This window comes from Wyeomyia smithii, chromosome 3 (assembly GCF_029784165.1).
Source record: "Wyeomyia smithii strain HCP4-BCI-WySm-NY-G18 chromosome 3, ASM2978416v1, whole genome shotgun sequence".
Lineage (NCBI taxonomy): Eukaryota > Metazoa > Arthropoda > Insecta > Diptera > Culicidae > Wyeomyia > Wyeomyia smithii.
This window is the reverse complement of record NC_073696.1, coordinates 66,241,310-66,259,747: the sequence shown is the minus strand read 5'-3', so window position 1 is coordinate 66,259,747 and position 18,438 is coordinate 66,241,310. Positions and strand designations below refer to the sequence as shown.

At 36.6% G+C, this 18,438-nt stretch overlaps 2 protein-coding genes across 5 annotated transcripts in view; one reads left to right on the top strand and one right to left on the bottom strand.

Annotated features, from left to right (window-relative positions):
• Positions 1-18,438, top strand: part of LOC129731620 (uncharacterized) — a 143,438-nt gene that overhangs the window by 88,315 nt on the left and 36,685 nt on the right. The window lies entirely within an intron of this gene.
• Positions 1-18,438, bottom strand: part of LOC129731616 (protein bark beetle) — a 77,275-nt gene that overhangs the window by 31,192 nt on the left and 27,645 nt on the right. For all 4 annotated transcript variants that reach the window (XM_055691737.1, XM_055691739.1, XM_055691740.1 and 1 more), the window contains exon 2: positions 11,751-12,518. In XM_055691737.1, the coding sequence (XP_055547712.1) occupies positions 11,751-12,293 (543 nt within the window). In that variant the 5' untranslated portion in view covers positions 12,294-12,518. The remainder of the gene's footprint in view (positions 1-11,750; positions 12,519-18,438) is intronic.

Here is an 18,438-nt window from a genome sequence, read left to right as displayed (position 1 = left end):
GTTAATGTTTCAAATTGTTTGTAATATTTGTGTGATGTTACTTTTCTTGGGTGTCTCTATGATCCTGGGAAAAGGAGAGGCTCGAACCCCTCCCACAACTATTTTGGCAATACTTATGGATACGGAAAAAAATAGAAAACACGGAAAACAGAAAAAGTAGATCAACCCAAAAAAATAGTCTGCGTCAATTTGGCTCTTCGCTTTTAGTGGCATTGCCCTCTTCATTGTCAAATAGTGCGAAAACGTTCACGTTTTAATTTATGCATTAGTTTCACGCCAAAATAAGATTTTCTTTCCAGGGTTAAATGAATTGATTATACTGTCTCAATAGTACCAAATACAATAAATAATATCAGGTGCCTACAAAAAAACTATTATTACAACTAACCGGTCGCGGTCAAGTTTTTTTTTAAATAATTTGTCGCTTAACCAGTTCATAACAACTTCAATAAACATAAACTGTACAGTTTTTCCCAAAAAAAGTTTGTTTAGGCAGAGATTTTATCGACCTTATTCATCCAGCAGAGTTGATAGGTCATGAGTAGAAAAACACAGCATCAACGTACTAATAGTCAAAAATTTTGAAAAATGCTAGAAAAGGTTGGCAAATTTATCAGAGCGTTAGAAATCAAAAATTGTTATACTAAAGGAAATGAAAAACGTTGAATAAAATCATCAAAACTGACTATAATGGATTACCAACAGTGGATATTCAATTGATTTATATCCTATCATTATGACTATACATTATGAGGCAGATTATAAAAAAATCGCAATGCGCTATTAGTATTTAAGCTATGTCCATATAGAACCCGGAATAATAAAATCATCTGTATCTCGGTAACGGATTGACGTACATTACATCAAAACAAAGGTAATTCCCTGTACTTTGAGAAAAAAACATCAATACAAATCATATCTCTTTGTTTCTCATGAAAATTCGCACTTTCAAACGCTGCACACCTCCGGAACACAGTGGTCTGGAACTGCATATAGTCGGAAAAAAGTCAATTTTTCAACCTAATGCATCGAGCCTGGAATCATTTCTGCAGGGTTTAAGCTAATGAAAATCATCAGAATGTTTGGATTACTAATGTTATCATACATTTAACATAATTGAGAAAGCAGGCTTCTTCTGCACTCATGACTTTTCTATTTTTACGTTGTTTATCCAGATGATTTATTACAGAACGCAGAAGTAGTAACGAATGTTACAATATGATTATATGGCCTTATTCTAGCATTCTAACAACTTCAGATATCCTTCTTAGAGTTGTTTCATGGAAATTAGCCGTCCACAAAATAAGTATAATAAAATACTTGGCACTCCAACTTTATGCAGAGCATTGAATATGGTATCCCCGCCGATACCCGCGCTCGTTCTAATGTGTTCCCTCGTGTTCATAGAGACAGGAGCAAAAACGAGCGTGTGACGCACAAGCGGCCATTTTTTAGCAAGCAATGTGAGCTTAGTACGCCACTCATAAAATTAAAATTCAAACTACCTAAATATTAATAGCCGTTACGCATACCTTAACTTTGTTTGATACACCTGGATCGCGAAATTCGAGATTTTTCGGAGTTTTCTTCATCAACATGCTATAAGTAGCCGTAAATTTCTCGAAAAACACATCAGGTACTAACTTCATATCCAAGGAAGAGTTTCTCAAAATACTATTTTCTACAAACTTGTTTTAGACATTGTTCTTCTATTTTGCTTCCTTTAGAAGTTAGCGACAGCGCCGCCCTAGTGGTGAAATTTGGAACTACATTACCATTACCAAAAGTTGGTCAACAGTTTCAGGATCAACATTCGAGAAGACATCGGTAATCTAGGAGACAACCCTTAGTAGTTATAATTTCGCCTTGATTTCAGTCATTTCCGACCACTGTGCGGATTCAACTTCCTTGGCGCATTCGTCCTACATTTTGGTCATCTGAGTCTCGTCCCGAGCCGTTTTTCCACTTTTCTTAAGCTTCCGCTTCATTACTGCCCAAAATCTCCAAAAGTGGTAAAGTGGTAACTCGCCAAATTTGGCCAAAACTTCACGAAACCTTTATGGCCTTCAATAAGAAATAGTACGCGAATTTTGAGGGATTCCTCCTTGTACAGCTTCGAGTCCATCGTCTTATTCGTCACGAACACTCTGGTCTTTGCCCCACAGCTGTATATTGCTTGCCAAATCATCAGTTTTTGGGCAAATTTGCCCATAAAAGCAAACTTAAAATTTTCAGGAATATCTCCTCGTGCCGTCGCCATGTAGAATTTTTGGCCGATTTCACTATCTGATAGTCCAGGGTTTGCTTTGACGGTTCTCAACACCTACTGGTTCAGCTTTTGGTCAAATGTTCCACTACGACGCTTACCTTGAGACACTCGATCCACGCTCTCTCGCTTCTTCTCTTCTATCGGCTTTCATCTGAAATATCTTTTGACACACTGCACGAAACGCCATGAAATTTATACCACAGAAAGTGAGCGCCTAGATAAACACACCTCTGTATAAGAATTCTTGCAGCGGTCACTGCCCATGCCACTACTACACAATATGTGGTTCCGGATTCTAACTGGACAGAACCTTTGAAAACAGATAGTTACTGCCTAGTTTCCAAACTCTAAACGGTAAGAACTCAACATTCTAGAACTAAGACTTTCTAAGACTTAAACTAACTTAACTCTAGTTCGTTGTTCGTCGTATCTGTAGTTCATTCAACGAAGATGTTCCTTGGTGGAACGAGAAACTGGCAGGATTGAGGTAAAAATCTAGACAATTGTTCAACCGAGCAAAAGTCACTTCAGACTGGGACCAATATAAAAAGCCCTAACTACTTCAGACTTTCAGAGAAAAAGCACGTCTGCTCTCTTCGAAAGTTGAGCGCTAACTGATACTATTCGTATTGCAGTGGTACACTTCTGTTCGTACATTTCTATTCGTATGCAATCGAGCTGCTGCTGATTGGAAGTTTATCTCATAAATATAATTACCATAAATTACTCAACAAGAATTGTACATTTTTGCAACGGTTATAAGTTATATTTATTATAAATTATATTCGATATTCACTAAATAATCGTGACCTGATAGCATCGAATTGAATCCTCAAATATATAAATTTATAGAAGAGTAAGAGCCGGCGAATGCTTGTGAATTTTTGGTCCATTTACTAAGGTTCGTTCCGAATTCATTCTTACATTTCGAAATTGTTAGATGATATTTTATTATTTCTAACTTTTCCATAATAAAGTTTTTTTGGCTGTCTTAGTAATACAGCAAATGTAATTTTAGGCAAAAATTGTCAAGCAAAAAACAAAAATGGAATTGTTGATTGCTACGATTTTTTGCTGGAACTTGTTAATAATTTTGTTTAACGTGTCTTCATATGTTTGCCAATTAATTACCTTTTGTAAGGGCTCCCATATTATTTAGAAAGTAAGATTCATATTATAAACTTGATTTAATCAGAGTTACATAAGACAAAACCATTCATTATGATGACGTGAGTATTATTGTATTTGGTTTTTGATGATGTAGAGTTAATTCTGACTTTGATGCATTACGAGGAATTCTTGGTGCTTCTTCAGCAAGAACGATGTCAAATACCTACATGTTGTTCGCACAAAAATTCTACAGGCATAATATCGCCAAATATAAACGATATACTTTCTAGTGTTGTTGAACATATTTCTAAAAATAGGTTCCCAGGGATGGCTGGAAATAAAAGTATGTAAGTCACCGAGCAAACACATTGATTCTGTCTGCGAACTCTCTATATTTTGGAACAAAAACTCTCTTAATTACAGTGTTTAGTCCCATTTCATTCAACCCTAGGGCTGTATACCTTGTAGTATTTTGACCAAAAAAATTAAAAATAAACATTAAATTTCAATTTAAGAAAAAAGAGTTGATTTTTTTTTTTTTTTTTTTTTTCTAAAGAAACTTAACGCAACTTTTTTTAAAAAGTCCAGGATGGAGAAATGAAAATAATTTTTTATGGTAGATTAATTTTTTAATTAGAATTCTAATTCAAAGATTTTTCAAAATATTTGTATTCTGATGATTTTAAAAGATGCAGAAAGTCATTTTGAATCAAAAAGCTCTTGGTAGTAAACATTCTAAAGGCATTGGTTTTCGAGTTATTTCTAATTTAAGCTCGAAAAATTATAATTATTTAGAAAAATACACGTTTTTCTTAATTTGTCCATGGTTCTCCAGCAAAAACCATACGTTTATTGGAATGCTTGATCAAAAATATACAACTCATTCTTTGACAACAAAACGATTGGGCGAACGGTTCTCAAGAAAAGAGTTAAATGTTTTAAGTTATATAAATATATATATATATATATATATATATATATATATATATATATATATATATATATATATATATATATATATATATATATATATATATATATATATATATATATATATATATATATATATATATATATAAGAATTAAATATTTATTTTCGAGTTATATTATCTTAGAAACATATTTTTTTTATGACATAGATACTTTACAGAACTAGTTTCACCTTATATTTTATATATATCATAAGTAAATGATTCGTCATCTTTTGAAAACAGCTACGTTTGTATCTTATTTTCTGAAATCGGAACAAAAGAGTAATACTTTTGTGTGGCAGCTATTATTACAGATTTTTTTGAAAATATTGCTCCATTCTGTTACTTCTTGTTCATATTCTTCATATGATACCCAACTAAATGACATTTTTGATGAATTTTTATTATTTTGCTGATTAGACCAATCATACAATTCTTTTGCGCTTGTAATGGGAAGTTCATGTTCTTTAGCTAAACTTGCATTCCCTGCCATTCGTTTAGATATGCAACCAATTGCATCGCATGGGCCTTTACCATGAGAAGTCGCAAAAAAATGCCACTCTGCATCGACGTTATATTTTGTTTTGAACTTGCAAAGACTTGCAAAGTTTTTCCTATTTTTATATTGTGAGGCAGCTCCATCAGACATTAATATCGCTTCTTTCAATTCTATTGTTTTTTCAAAAAACTTATTAATTTGGCAATGAACACCTGAACCGCAACAGTATCATGATGGAGTACTTCCGATATTATGATGAAGCTGATATTCTTAAGTGTTCCAGATTTGAATAGTAAACAACGAAGGGATGAATGGTGGCTTGACTATCATTCCAATAACTACACGAATCACAAATTTATAAAGACGTATTAAAATGAGCTTGACTGTTCAATATTTTTAATTTTGCAATAACGTTTTTTTTTAATTTGCGTAAGCTAGATGAGCACCGATGATCAGGAAAGGGTTTACAGCATTTGGGCTTGGTGTATTCCATTTTCACTTTATTCATCTTCACAAAATGCAAACTGTTACTAACACATCTGGAGTAGTGCAATCGTATTTATATACGAAAACAGATATTATAGGTAACCCAGTAGTTATTGGTTGCGTACTTTACAAACAGTTATTATTAGTGAACAAGTGATAGTGTTGCACGACAAACATATTTTATTATAAAACATTCGGCAAGTGGGAACGTGTAGGTAGGCTAAGGTTTAGCGCTTGAGTTATTTATCCAATCGTTTTGTTGTCAAAGAATGAATTGTATATTTTTGATCATGCATTCCAATGAACGTATGGTTTTTGCTGGAGAACCATGGACAAATTAAGAAAAACGTGTATTTTCCGAAATATTAATAATTTTTAATTAATAATTATTTTTTTTTTTCGAGCTTAAATTCAAAATAACTCGAAAACCGGTGCCTTTAAAATGTTTACTACCAAGAGTTTTTTGATTCAAAATGACTTTCTGCATCTTTTAAAATCATCAGAAAACAAATATTTTGAAAAATGTTTAAATTAGAATTTTTATAAAAAAATTAATCTACCTTAAAAAAATATTTTTCATTTCTCCATCCTGGACTTTTTTTTGAAAAGTTGCGTATTAACGTCAAGTTTCTTTAAAAAAAAAATAAAAAAAACCAACTCTTTTTTTTAATTGAAATTTAATGTTTATTTTTAATTTTTTGGTCAAAAGAATTTTTTTTGTACAGTGTATATTTTTTTATGGTGCATTTTTAATTCCCTACAACTCATTCTCAGACAGTTTTTCTATACAACCAATGGTTTCTGGGCTACAATGCTTCGAATAAAACCTGTGCCAAAAGGCATACGCCCTTTTAGAATGTAACTCATGGGTGTAAAAAATCTCTCCATCTGTGAAAAATGCTCAGTTTGCTAAGCCAAATACGTGTGCAAAGTTTCATTCAATTAAAAAATGGTCGGTATTCGACCATCGGTCATTTCGCGCGATTTGTCTCTATAGTCCGCGTGAACGCAGATTATTTTCCTCGCTCTGGTTCATGTTTTCGTTAGCCACACAGCAACACAGATAGACAGTGTTTTCCAGACTTGGTAAAAGCACCGCTCCGAGCCGCTCGGTGACATCACCAAATTATAGACACCAAGCACCACAAGCGTATTATCGTCTTATGTGACATTCGTAGCAAGCACCAGCTCGGCGCAAGAGCTAAAAAAGCTACGAATGTAGTGCGATAATATTGTGTTCGTCACCTGTAGGCACGTTGAGCGTTTTTTCTTTTTCGTTTTGTTTTGATCCGTGAAGAGATATTTGCTGTGTAATGCTTTTCTTAATTTGTTGCGCACCAAGCTGGAGACCAAAGCACCTAGCCCGAGTGCGTGTGGGTTATAGAGCTAGAGCTACAATCAAGCTCTGCTTGAGATGCTGTGCGTACTTTACCAAGTTTGATTAGGAATTTTGTAATATTTTTTTAAATATAAACTCGTTTTTTTAATTAAGATTGATGATTATGCTTCCTGAAACGACGGAAAGTATCAAAATAGTGTCTTGATTGTATTTCACTGTATTTTCTGGCTGAAGGCTCAAAAATATAAAGCTATTTAAACCTCATATTACAGGAAATATTTACCGAAACGCATGCTTTTTTAAACGAAGCAAACAAATCCAAGTAGGGGAAAGTAGGTAAAGACGGACACTGCGGGTAAGATGGACACTTTTAATATTTCACAAACTAGAATGTATTATGATAGTTGAGTGATGCGAATACCTTCTTTATAGTGTGTTAATGCTTTTGAGTTGCATTATCGGTTTTTAGCAAGCAAACTGTCAAATTTGTAAGTAAAACAAAGAATATTTTCGTGAACGCGCAATTTGATGTAATTTTTATTTCACGGAAAATAGTGAAAAACTCGTGAAACTTACGTGTTTTCATTTGTTCACAATAGTATAGTGATTAATTAGTCTTTCCTCGGTTTTCTAGTGAAAATCCAGCAGATTTTCGATGTTCCGATGAAGAGCTACGATCGTTTGAAAAATTTACAACCAGGTCGGGCAAGACGGACACACTAAGGTAGGGAAAGATGGACACACGGATTTTCCAAAAATTTTCACATGTAGCATCTGTTGTGTACTACAGATGTTCACAAAGTACACCCGCGAGAGAAACCAGCAGATATTAATCATTTAGCAGTTAGAACAGGCCATATAGGCGGAGAATTTTCGCCTCCATCGAAACCCATCCTCTCAAACTGTTCACGTGATGTATAGATGGACTCTAATAACGTAGAGTAATGTATGGCCAGTACTTAACACATAAATCAAAAGAATACTTAACGTACTGCATCTTTTTTGTGAGTGTCCACCTTTACCTTCGTAGTGTCCATCTTACCCACCCCAAGTGTCCGTCTTTCCCAACCATGTCAAAAAACAGCAATTTGTAGTCTTATTTTTGAAGACCCAAAACACATAAAACTTGGAGGAAGTTCACTTATACCAAAAATGATTATGAAAACAAATGACCTTAAGTTTCAATTTGCATGACTACTGCGATCTAAATAGCAATACCTAAGTAATTATTTAGATTAAACCTTAGGGTGTCCGTCTTTACCTACTTTCCCCTAATTGCAACTGCTGCAGGTAAAAAATTTTCACGGCATGCTCTTTTGAAACTATTAAACAGAACATTGTTTTGCTGCTTTATTACATTAAATTTCATTTCATTGAACTCACGACATTCAATTTCAAAAACAACACAAACATATAGTCACCCACTCACCCGCATACGTTGTCAGCGCTCACCCACTGCACTAGCTGTGATGTGTAATATACATAGCAAAGAGAATCAAAGTACAAGAATACGGAGATGCCACGAAGCAAAAAAGTGAGCAAAATGATTTGGGGCTACACCATGCGCTCTATGTAACTTTAGAAAAGCACCAACGAAGAGATATCCGCTCTGTGGTGCTGGTGGTATTCTTCATTCTTCGCGTGCCGAATCATCGACCGAAGCACCCAGCTCAAGTGCGTGATACCTAGCAAGAAAGAGCTCAATTTTTGTTCCACTTCTAGTGTGGTGCGTGCTTTACTAAGTCTGGTTTTCAGCATTGCAAAAAATCGCTCCTTCGTTGCGTGTTTCCACGATGCATCGAATGTTTTCCGCGATCGTAAAACATTCAACTTCGGCGTCAGTCGAAACACGAATCATGGTAACAATGAACACCGGTATCACGTATACTTTGTCCGTGTGGATCACGAGAGCAGAGTGGTGAGTACAAATACATGAGGTTAAGTTCAGATGGGCAGTTAGACCGGTTCGGTGTTCGCAAGATTTTGGGGTCCCTTTGAGTGGCGGGCCTGGTGCGGACCGCACCAACCGCACCCCCCTAGCTACGTTACTGAAGGACGGATAAGACTGTGTAAAAAATTTGGACGACTTTATCAAATCAACAAGCTTGGTAAAGTTTCCATTGAGTAAAAACCAATTTGCTTACCAATCAACCATAATAGTTCGTGGAAAGTTTGATGACACGATCTCTAATCGGTTACAAATTGCGCTCAAGCTAACTTTGAAATTATGTAGAGAAGAGGGTTGAAATGTAAATCCTTCTAAAACTGTTATACTACTACTACTCTAGATGGAGTTCTAAATCAGCTTGTGGAAGAAGTTAAATAAAAAACTGAATTGGATTTCCCATCTAGACAAGGCTGTGTGAAAAACATGGGGTCTAAGACCCAAAACTGTTTACTGGATTTTTTCGTGCAATTAAAACGTTAGGTATAACAATATTTTAGCTGGTGATCTGGTAGGACATTTTAGGATCCTCAGGGATTCAGATTAAACTCCGATGTTAAAATAATAGAAGATTGGATGACAACGAAGACAAACACACATCCCCTTCAAAGTAATTGAATCAAGCCGCTATGAATGGGAGTCTGTTGAGCCGTGTTTGTCTGTTGTGTTTTACATTGATGGGTCCAAAGTGAAGATACTGGAGCCGGGGTTTTTGGCCCTGGAATCAGTAGAGCAAACCAATAGGACCAACGGTTTTTCAAGTAGAAGTTCATGCCATTATTACGTACGTTTGTTCAACAAGAAAATACAGATTTTCAAAAATCTGCATATATTTAAATGCATTTGAAGCTTTTACATATAAATCGAGGCAGTTGAGGGAATTCATTCTTTCTTTGAGACAATTGGCCAATAGGACCGAAGTCACTCTATACTGGGTTTTATTGGTACCATTTGTGGAGTCCTTGAATGTACTGAAATGAATTAAGGATCTGGGAAATTTTGATGATATAATCAAGCTGTGACGCTATGCATACATCAGATTCAATTTTTTTAGGTAGGCTATTTAATTGTCTAAAACTGTTCTTAACATTCCAAAATAGACACTTTCAACACTCTGCTAACAAAAAAAATCCTTGAATTGCACCTATGTGAAATCCATAATTATATCAAGCACAGACAAAGTGAAGCGGTGAAATCTCAGAAGTAAGCTGTTCCGATCATGATACAAAACAGGCCTTCGAATTTCACCAATATTTCCAACTTTAAAGCCAATATTTTGCACGAAAAGTGTTCCTGTATAAAAGTTGAATGTTTTAGAAGTATTTAACGGAAAAAATATACTGCAATCCTTGAATAATTTATTTAATTATCACTGCTTGCAAACAAGACGTAACAGCAATTGTAACAGAAAATTGTGTTCAAAAACGGATCATTTTTCTAAACTTTTTACTAACAGTAATACTTAAACAGTACTCATGGAACTTTCTGAACAGCATCAGGAGAAGTTGCTAGTTGTTTTACTGAATGTTTGATATATTTTTTTCGTTGAAAAATGGAGAGATTTTGCATATAAAAATCGTTACGATCACGCGGAAAAAAACCTGTGTAGCCACAAGGTTACAAATTGTGCTTATCAAGCGGATCATGGTATCAGTCGTGAGTTCAAATCTTAGTAGAATCGAGTCATTTAATGTCTAAAGAAGATTTTATCCGTAGGCTCCCTACCACTTACCATCCCTTCAAACTAACTTCTATAATAACTTAGTGTGATTTTCTCTTAACATAATAAGTCCCTCTCTTCTATACTTTTAGGTCATAGATGTAATGGAGAACTGTGTCATATTTTTCGTGCTCCCTGTAGCAGCACCTTAACAATAACGAGACAAATTTATTGGGTTGTTATGTGTAGATCATGAGTTATCAATATTACCCGCACTATCCAAGTTTGCCGCGTTTACTGCACTTGGTTTGAAAAAGCTTGCATGGATGATTCCCAAGCGAATATGATTTCGAACCGTTTTTCGCTCAAATGCCCAATACCGCCTTTCGGTGAACTGCACATTTTTGCGAATACACAAACTCTTTATATAAGAGATAAGACTACTAATAACGTTGGATGACAATAGCAAAAAAAGTACTGCCCCAAAGCTCGAAATAGCTGCTCAAGTAAAATTTTAGCTATTCAACCATTCCTGTGAATTTTGGTACCATTAGCCATAACCAAAAAGCGTTTACTTACGTGAGAGTTCGCATAGTAATTGCTAGCCGGGTTCGTTACTTCAACGTTATGTTTACGAGAAAACTTATTCGAGTCTCTGAAAAAATGTTAGTGGCTGGGGGCATCAAAACAGGAATGGCTAAAAACCAATAATAATGATTATTTTTTCTAGTTTGAGCTTTAGGACCACATCTGTGTTGACCAGTGTAATTGATCATAATTTAATAATTCAAATCAACGATGATTTGAAGAATCTAGCAGAAGTTACAAGTTATTAGTCATCAGTTTGCCTTCTTCGGTTAGTCAACATCTTTAAGAACTAGTTCTCAGTATTCTGATGTCACGCCATAAGAAACAATCAATATTGGTAGATCAGCAGTTTGGATTTTGTCATGTGACAGGTTCAAACAAAACTGAACATTTTTTCACTGAAGAGACTTCCGAAACCTATAAAAAGCGTTCGAAAATAATTGGTTTATTTGCTTCTGATTTAGCTGTAATTTACTTGTAATTTACTTCTGAACTTCCTGACTAGTCTTTGGGAAGTATCAAGCTAAAAATAATAAAAATAGAAAAGCCAATAACTTTTAACCTACACAGGACTGCAGCAGTAAGCAATTAAGCAGACAAAGATAAAATTCTTCGAATAACTCCAACAAACAAATTGCAATACAACGCCCTACACCACGGTAAACGTCTGTGCACCTGTTTCGTGAAAAGATAAGCAGTCGCACACAGTAATCATAAGTCAAACAGCACACCGTGGTTTGCCTCAAACACAGACAGGTGCTGTGTACATAAAACGAATCAATTTCATAACCATAATACACATTCATCAAAAGCGGGGTTCAACTCGCGCACAACTCCGTCCGATAAGATAAGATAACCAAGTCCAAGCTTGTACGCAACTCACCAAAGCCATCAGCGAACCCCGCACCGTGATACCGACCATGGGTGCGAAGTAAATCGTGACCCCCGGCTCGATGATTAATCTCGCTCGTCGTTCGATCTCCAGATCGGTTCTCAGCGAGTATGGACTCTCGGCAGCACGTAGAACCTTCTCACCAAGCACTACATCCCCCGCAATTTCCGTATAGTGAGCACTACCGTCCCCAATAGGTACACTTTCAAACTGGTATCGTGACTCATCGTCGTCACCTCCACTCTCACTGGTCGGTATATGGTTGGTAATAATCTCCTTGCTTAATGCGGAAATATGCTCGAAATCACGATCCGGATGATTTTCCAGACTACTTTCACCGAATTCTTGGCAGTGGCAAATCGTCACACCACAAAGCACTAACACAAGCACCGTCAGCAAATCCACCGACGGATATCGAATCTTCCAGCGATTCTTCCAACAAAGACGCTTGGGAGGTAGCATTTGTACGCTGCCGGTCACACTCGGTCGTTTCGAATTGAAATTTATATCACTTTCGACGAATTTTCGATTCATTTTTTCTCTCGTTTCGATGGTTGCTATTGCGTATACACGTCACAATCTGTTGCACTAGTAAGATTACCGTTACCAAATAAACTCATTGAGGTGATCTTACGAACAAACTAGGCTGGCACTTAATCAACGTCACACTTGCTACATCGCGTGCTGTCATTATCGCGGATCGCCATAGACTGACTGAGGCGGCTCCCGAGTGTTGCAGGCTGATTCAGCTTCGATTCTCTGAAAATAGATTGATAAACACACGTAAATAAACTTGATTAGACGGAGGCTTACGGTAAACTCGCCACAGCTGAGCGAATGCTCCTGTGTAATGAGTTGGATGTGCAACTTGCAAGCTAGAACATATGCACTATAAAATGTTCCAGTTGTCTTAACGATGCATAATTTAGGGATGTATGCAGCGTGACAAAGACGTGAGCAGCACCGCGCGAGCGGAACGTCACAGTTTGAAGCGTACTAGTCGGTAAACATCAACGTTGCGAGAGCGATCAACGGTAAATGGTTAAATGCAAAGTTATAAGACCGTATCTTTCTTTCTTTTCTTTTTTTCGTCTGCCGGCATTTGAAAGTCACAACTCCTACAACATTCAATTAAAGGTTTTCAACGCAACAGGAAACCAAAGTCTCAAAACCAAATTTCGAGTTTTTTTTTCGAGCAGATCAATTATACTTGGGAAAATTAAAATAATTATCTCCACCCTTTATACATCGAGCCTCCAAGCGATCCCGAGGCCAGATAATTTTGCTCGTCGTTCATGCATATTTTAATAGCCAAAAAGTGTTTGTTTTCAAGCATCACAAATGTTGTAGAAAGCCGAGAATAACATGCAGCTTTGTCTAGGTGGATGGAGCTGTACTTGCTTTGCTGCTTGCTGACCCATTTAGCAGTTTGAAACAAAGAAAAAATAAAGCAACCGAATGATGCGGCCAGCGAAATTGATAATTTCTTTCCCGGTAAAAGTTTATAATATTCATTTCACTGCCTCCAGCAGCAGAGTGTATCAGGCTGATGGAGAGCATCCGTAGAAAGTTGTTTTCATTGGAAATCAAATAGAAGAGTTCCGCAAAAAGCATGATTGTGGATCAACCTTTCGATTTGGTTCAAAACTTCCAGAAATTTTTAACATAATTGAGAAAACATTTATGCTTGCAATAACATACTAGATACTAATGATAAAAAAAATACCATCAAATAGTTTGATATATTTTATTTCTGCAATCATAGCTTTTTAAAGTTGCTAGTATGCGCAGAACGAGTAAAATTCACGAAGGACATTGAATTCGATTTTTCACAGATTTTCTCACCGAACAGAATATAAGAACTGATAACACTGGTCGACAAAAGCGAAAAAATAGTTGCCCTAAGCCTCAAAAAAGTTGCCCTGAAAAGATTACCCAATTTCACACTGGAATGGTTAAAAAGTTGTAATCTTTTTTTTTCTAGTAATAGGGTAACCGCTCCTATATTCATTCCAGTACCTATATTCATCTCACCACGCCTTTTTGATCAATTTATCGTCAAACTTTACCAAATTTTCAACGTAAAATTTTCAACCACTTGACAAAATCGAGAAGCAAATAGACACACTTTTTATCCACTATCACTATTTAATTCTACCACTTTTCACTTATGCATATAGGGTTTGCAATATTCCCGAGAATAGATTTCCCGGAAAACGGGAATGAAAAATCTCATTTCCCGGGAATTCCCGGGAACCGGGAAAGGTAAAAATCCTTAGCAAAAATGAGATTTCAAATAAAGTTTATTAATAAAAAGTTTCAAACAATCGTTTACAATTTAATTATGAATTGAAGAACAAAATTTATTCAAGTTCACTCCAGAAATTCATGAACAATCGTCTATCAATCGCCTCAGTACCGCTGACAATTTTTCGTTAGGCCCAAATAATGTAGTTCCCTTCTGTAAAACTTTGCTAAACTCGCTGAATCACCGCTGGTGTCTGATTTCTAAAATACTTCTGAAGCACCGATTCTAGCTCTTGCCACATTTCATTAGAAACTGACGATTCCAATACTTTTAGTTTGTTGAAGATAAAGCTGAGTGTTTGGCAGCCAGATTTTAGAGCATTCAGCCTTCGTAATTAATGTGAAATCGCGGCCACGACCCAAGTTACACTGACTGAGTTTTATTAATTTATTTATTTCTGCTCGCATTGATTTACGGGTTTCAATTTTTTTTTATCAATTTACAGGTTTTTGTCAATAAACAAAGAAAAAATCAAGCAACTATCCACTTAGTAGTAAACTCACTAGCAAAAAAAGACATGAGACGAAGAAAATATTTCTTAATTTATCGTTTACTGAATAAGGCAGCATATATTTTTGACAAATAAATTGAGCAAATAATTTGATATTACACGGCAAGCAAATATTGATCGTCGTTTCAAGCAAATATTTACTTCGTATAATGCACACTATGAAGCTGCTCTACACTTCTACGACGTAAGTTTCGTGTTTTGTTGCTATTTAGTTTAATTGAAATATTGTATGGAAAATTTTCCAAGGAGCTCGGGAATCCCGGGAATCAATATTCCTATTCCCGGGATCCGGGAATCCCGGGAGAAGGCAATTCCCGGGAAATCGCTCCCGGGATTGCAAACCCTACTTGCATATACGTTTTTCAACGCTTACTTAGCGCCTTCGTCAGTGCTTATTTGGACTGTGGAGAAAATAGCGAAGCTCCTAAATTTCTATACCTAAGTAGGTAAACGAATGGGACAAATTTTAACTCAGAGAACGTAAACAACTTGGGTTAGGTAGAGAAATGTGCGGCCTGGTGATCCATGCCTTGTCGGGGAGTTTTAGGTAGAACTTTAAAAAGCCAAGAGAAATGATTATCCTGATCTCTGTTAAGAAGGGTAGCTGGGTTTTGTTTGAAAATTTCTAAAATTTCTGCGACATCTAATGTCCTAGGGGATGTTACTGATCGAACTAGACTAATGTTGTCGGTAGTCATAGCGTGATCTTCATGAAAAATATGTTCGGCTATTTTGGATCTGAAATGGTGAGTTATTCCTTTTTCTGAGTCTTTTTTAGCCTTTATAAGTTCTGAAGTATGTTCCTTAAACCGGATGTCCAAATTTCTTTTAGTTTGGCCAATGTAAACCTTATCACAATGTGGACATGCAACTTTATAAACCACTTTTCTCTTCCGATCTTCTGTTAGTGGTGTGAGTGTTGTGTGAGATTTCCTATGTTGGATTCGTTTCTTTTTATCATAAATGGCTTGTATGGTTCATCTATTATATCCATTCTGCTCACCAATATCAAAAATATATTCCATTTCGTTTTCTTGCCTTCATCACTGAGAGGCAAAGATTCCATGCGGTGGATCATATGGTAGAAAGAAGCCATTTTATGCTGGGAGGAGTGGTTAGAAGTGTTAGGTATTACCCGCTTAGTATGTGTGGGTTTCCTAAAGATTTCGAATTCAAAGTAGTTGGAGTTTTTAACAACGACTACATCTAAAAATGGAAGCCTGTTGTTTTGTTCAATTTCCAAAGTGAACTGGATTTTTTTATAAATACCGTTCAAAATTTCTAAAAAAAACTTTCCAAGTCCCCCCGTTGTAAAATACAGAAAATATCATCAACATACCTTCACCAAAGATCTGGTAAGCAGTCTTTTTCATTTAGTTTATTTTCTAAATGTGCCATAAAAAGCTCACATAAGAAAGGTGACAGCGGATTCCCCATCGGTGCTCCTTTTGTTTGTTTGTAAAATTTCCCACGAAATGAAAAATAATTGTCTTCCATGCAAAGTCGAGTTAACTTCAAGTAACTGCGTACTTTAGTAGAAAAATGCAACGTTTTACAAAGGGTTGTCACATCGTTGGGAAAGAAGCCAATCTTCCAAAAAATTTATTGCTTCTTTCACTGGAACACTCGGAAAAAGTACTGTGACATCGAAAGAAACCATTATCTCGCCAGTGTTGATACCCCCCGATGATTTTAAATTTTCTATCAAGACGCTCGAGTAGAATTTGACGGTAAGTTAAACAAATGAGAGAAATAAGATGAATATAGGTGCACCTAGCTGTTGAGATGAATAATGGAGCGATTACCCTAATTAAACCATATATTGGAAAATAGAAAAATCCCAAGTAATTGTTTGAAATCCTTTTGCATAAAAAATTCCAGTTTTCCGCCAAGTATTGAACGCAGGATCGTACGCTCGAAGACTACAAGTGCTTACCGGTTGGCCTCCTTTATCGACCAACACTCATGGTCATAGAGCACCATCGGGAGAATTAGCATCCTAAAGAGCGTAAATTTTGTGCGGGCCGGAAAAGCATGCTAAGGGATCTCAGCTGATCCTGTTTGCGGCTGCTATCCGTTTCTTCACTTCTCGGCTTCCATCCTTATCACATTTCACGAGAGTACCAAGATACACGAAGGCTTCGACTACTTCGTAGATACCATCATCTATCACAATCTCAGTACCAAGAATCTTTTTTTGGTCCAAGCGCAATTCCCGCTGCTTCCTTCTTAATAGGCACTGCTCTGAGGTGATATCTATATCATCAGTAAAGCCAAGAAGCATGTGAGACTTCGAAATAATGGTACTATCCCAAAAGCAATGAAAAATTTGTGATCTTTTGAAGAAGATTAGATTTGAATTAGTTTTGAAGTCTGTAAACAAATTATGAGTTTGCAAGTGTACTGCTTTGTACTTGTTAAGGATTCGACGCAAAGGGAACACTTGGTTCGTTGTAGACTGCCCTTCCCGAAAACCACACTGGCGTCCTGCCTCGTCTTTAGTGTATTAAACAGAAAGCAAGAGAGACTCTGTGTTATGCTTCTAGTGCAAAGTGCAATTCTGTTGGTGACTCTTTTTATAGACTGGGCAATGAGGTAGTTTGTCTTCGGCCTACACTTTTACGATGTGCCACGCTCTTTTCCGGCTTTCAAAATTTCGGGGAGGCCGTCCTTTCCAGCTGCTTTGTGTTTTTTACAAAAAGTAACCCCAAACACAGATTTTTCTTTTGTCAGCTTTCCAGATTTTTTGCCGGATGGATCACTTTTGAAACCAAAATATTTAACGGAGTTCATACATTGTAAAGTGAATGAGACGTCCTCAGTTTTCTCACTGATTAAAACAAGCAGGTGCTCCTTCAAATATTCTAGTTTGAAAAAGTGCTCCGCCGAGTAAAAGATCTGGACACCCCTGCTCTGATTGACACAACATGCTGTGGTTGGTTCCGTCGCTTTAAAGACGGCAATTCCCATGTTGATGACTGTTCGCGTGAAGGAAGACCAAAAGCCTTCGAAAACGCTAAATTAGAGGAATCGCTCGGTGAAGATCCATGCCAAACGCAGGAACAGCTTGCTTTGGTATAAAGAGTTATCCGCCAAGCTATTTTCAAGCGAGTGCATGCTTTGGGATTGATTCAAAAACAAGGAAATTCTGATTTGAAACCAAGGGACCTGGGCGTAGATTTTTCGCTTGTGATTGAATGATGCTCCAGCCTCAGAAAAAGGAGTGGCTTTTTTCATCGCATCATGACGGGTGATGAAAAATGGATTCATTACAGCAACCCAAAAAAAAGTCATAGGGGCTGCCTGGTCATGCCTCTACATTGTCAGCTCGGTGAATATTCACGCTGCGAGGGTTAAAGTGTTATGTAATAAAAGCCGTTAGAACCGAAAGAGACCATCACTTAGGAATGGTATCGACTTTAATTGATGCGATTAAGCCGAACACAATGGCCGCAATAAGGACAGAGGCAAGGGAAAAGCGATTCTATTACATGACACCGCTCGGCTTCATATTGCCAAAGCCGTTAAAACTTACATAGAAATGTTCGGATGGGACGTATTCAATTCACCAGATTCTTCAGATATTTCGCCGCCCGATTATTACTTGTTCTCGTTCCGTTCGATTGATTCAAGGAAAGCCCCAAAACACGAAAACTTTATCATAACGGTATTCGAGCTCTGCCTGGAAAATGGGACAAAGTTGTAGCTATCGTCAAGGAATACTTTTGAGTGCGTCTTGAACTGTCCTACAGATCAGACGTTTTTTCGGTTGCTTGTGGACTGGTCTTTGACTGCCTATAGCTTCAAAGTTTGTGTTTTGTCAGTGTGTCTTTTAAAGACTACCTGGAAGTTATTTCCCA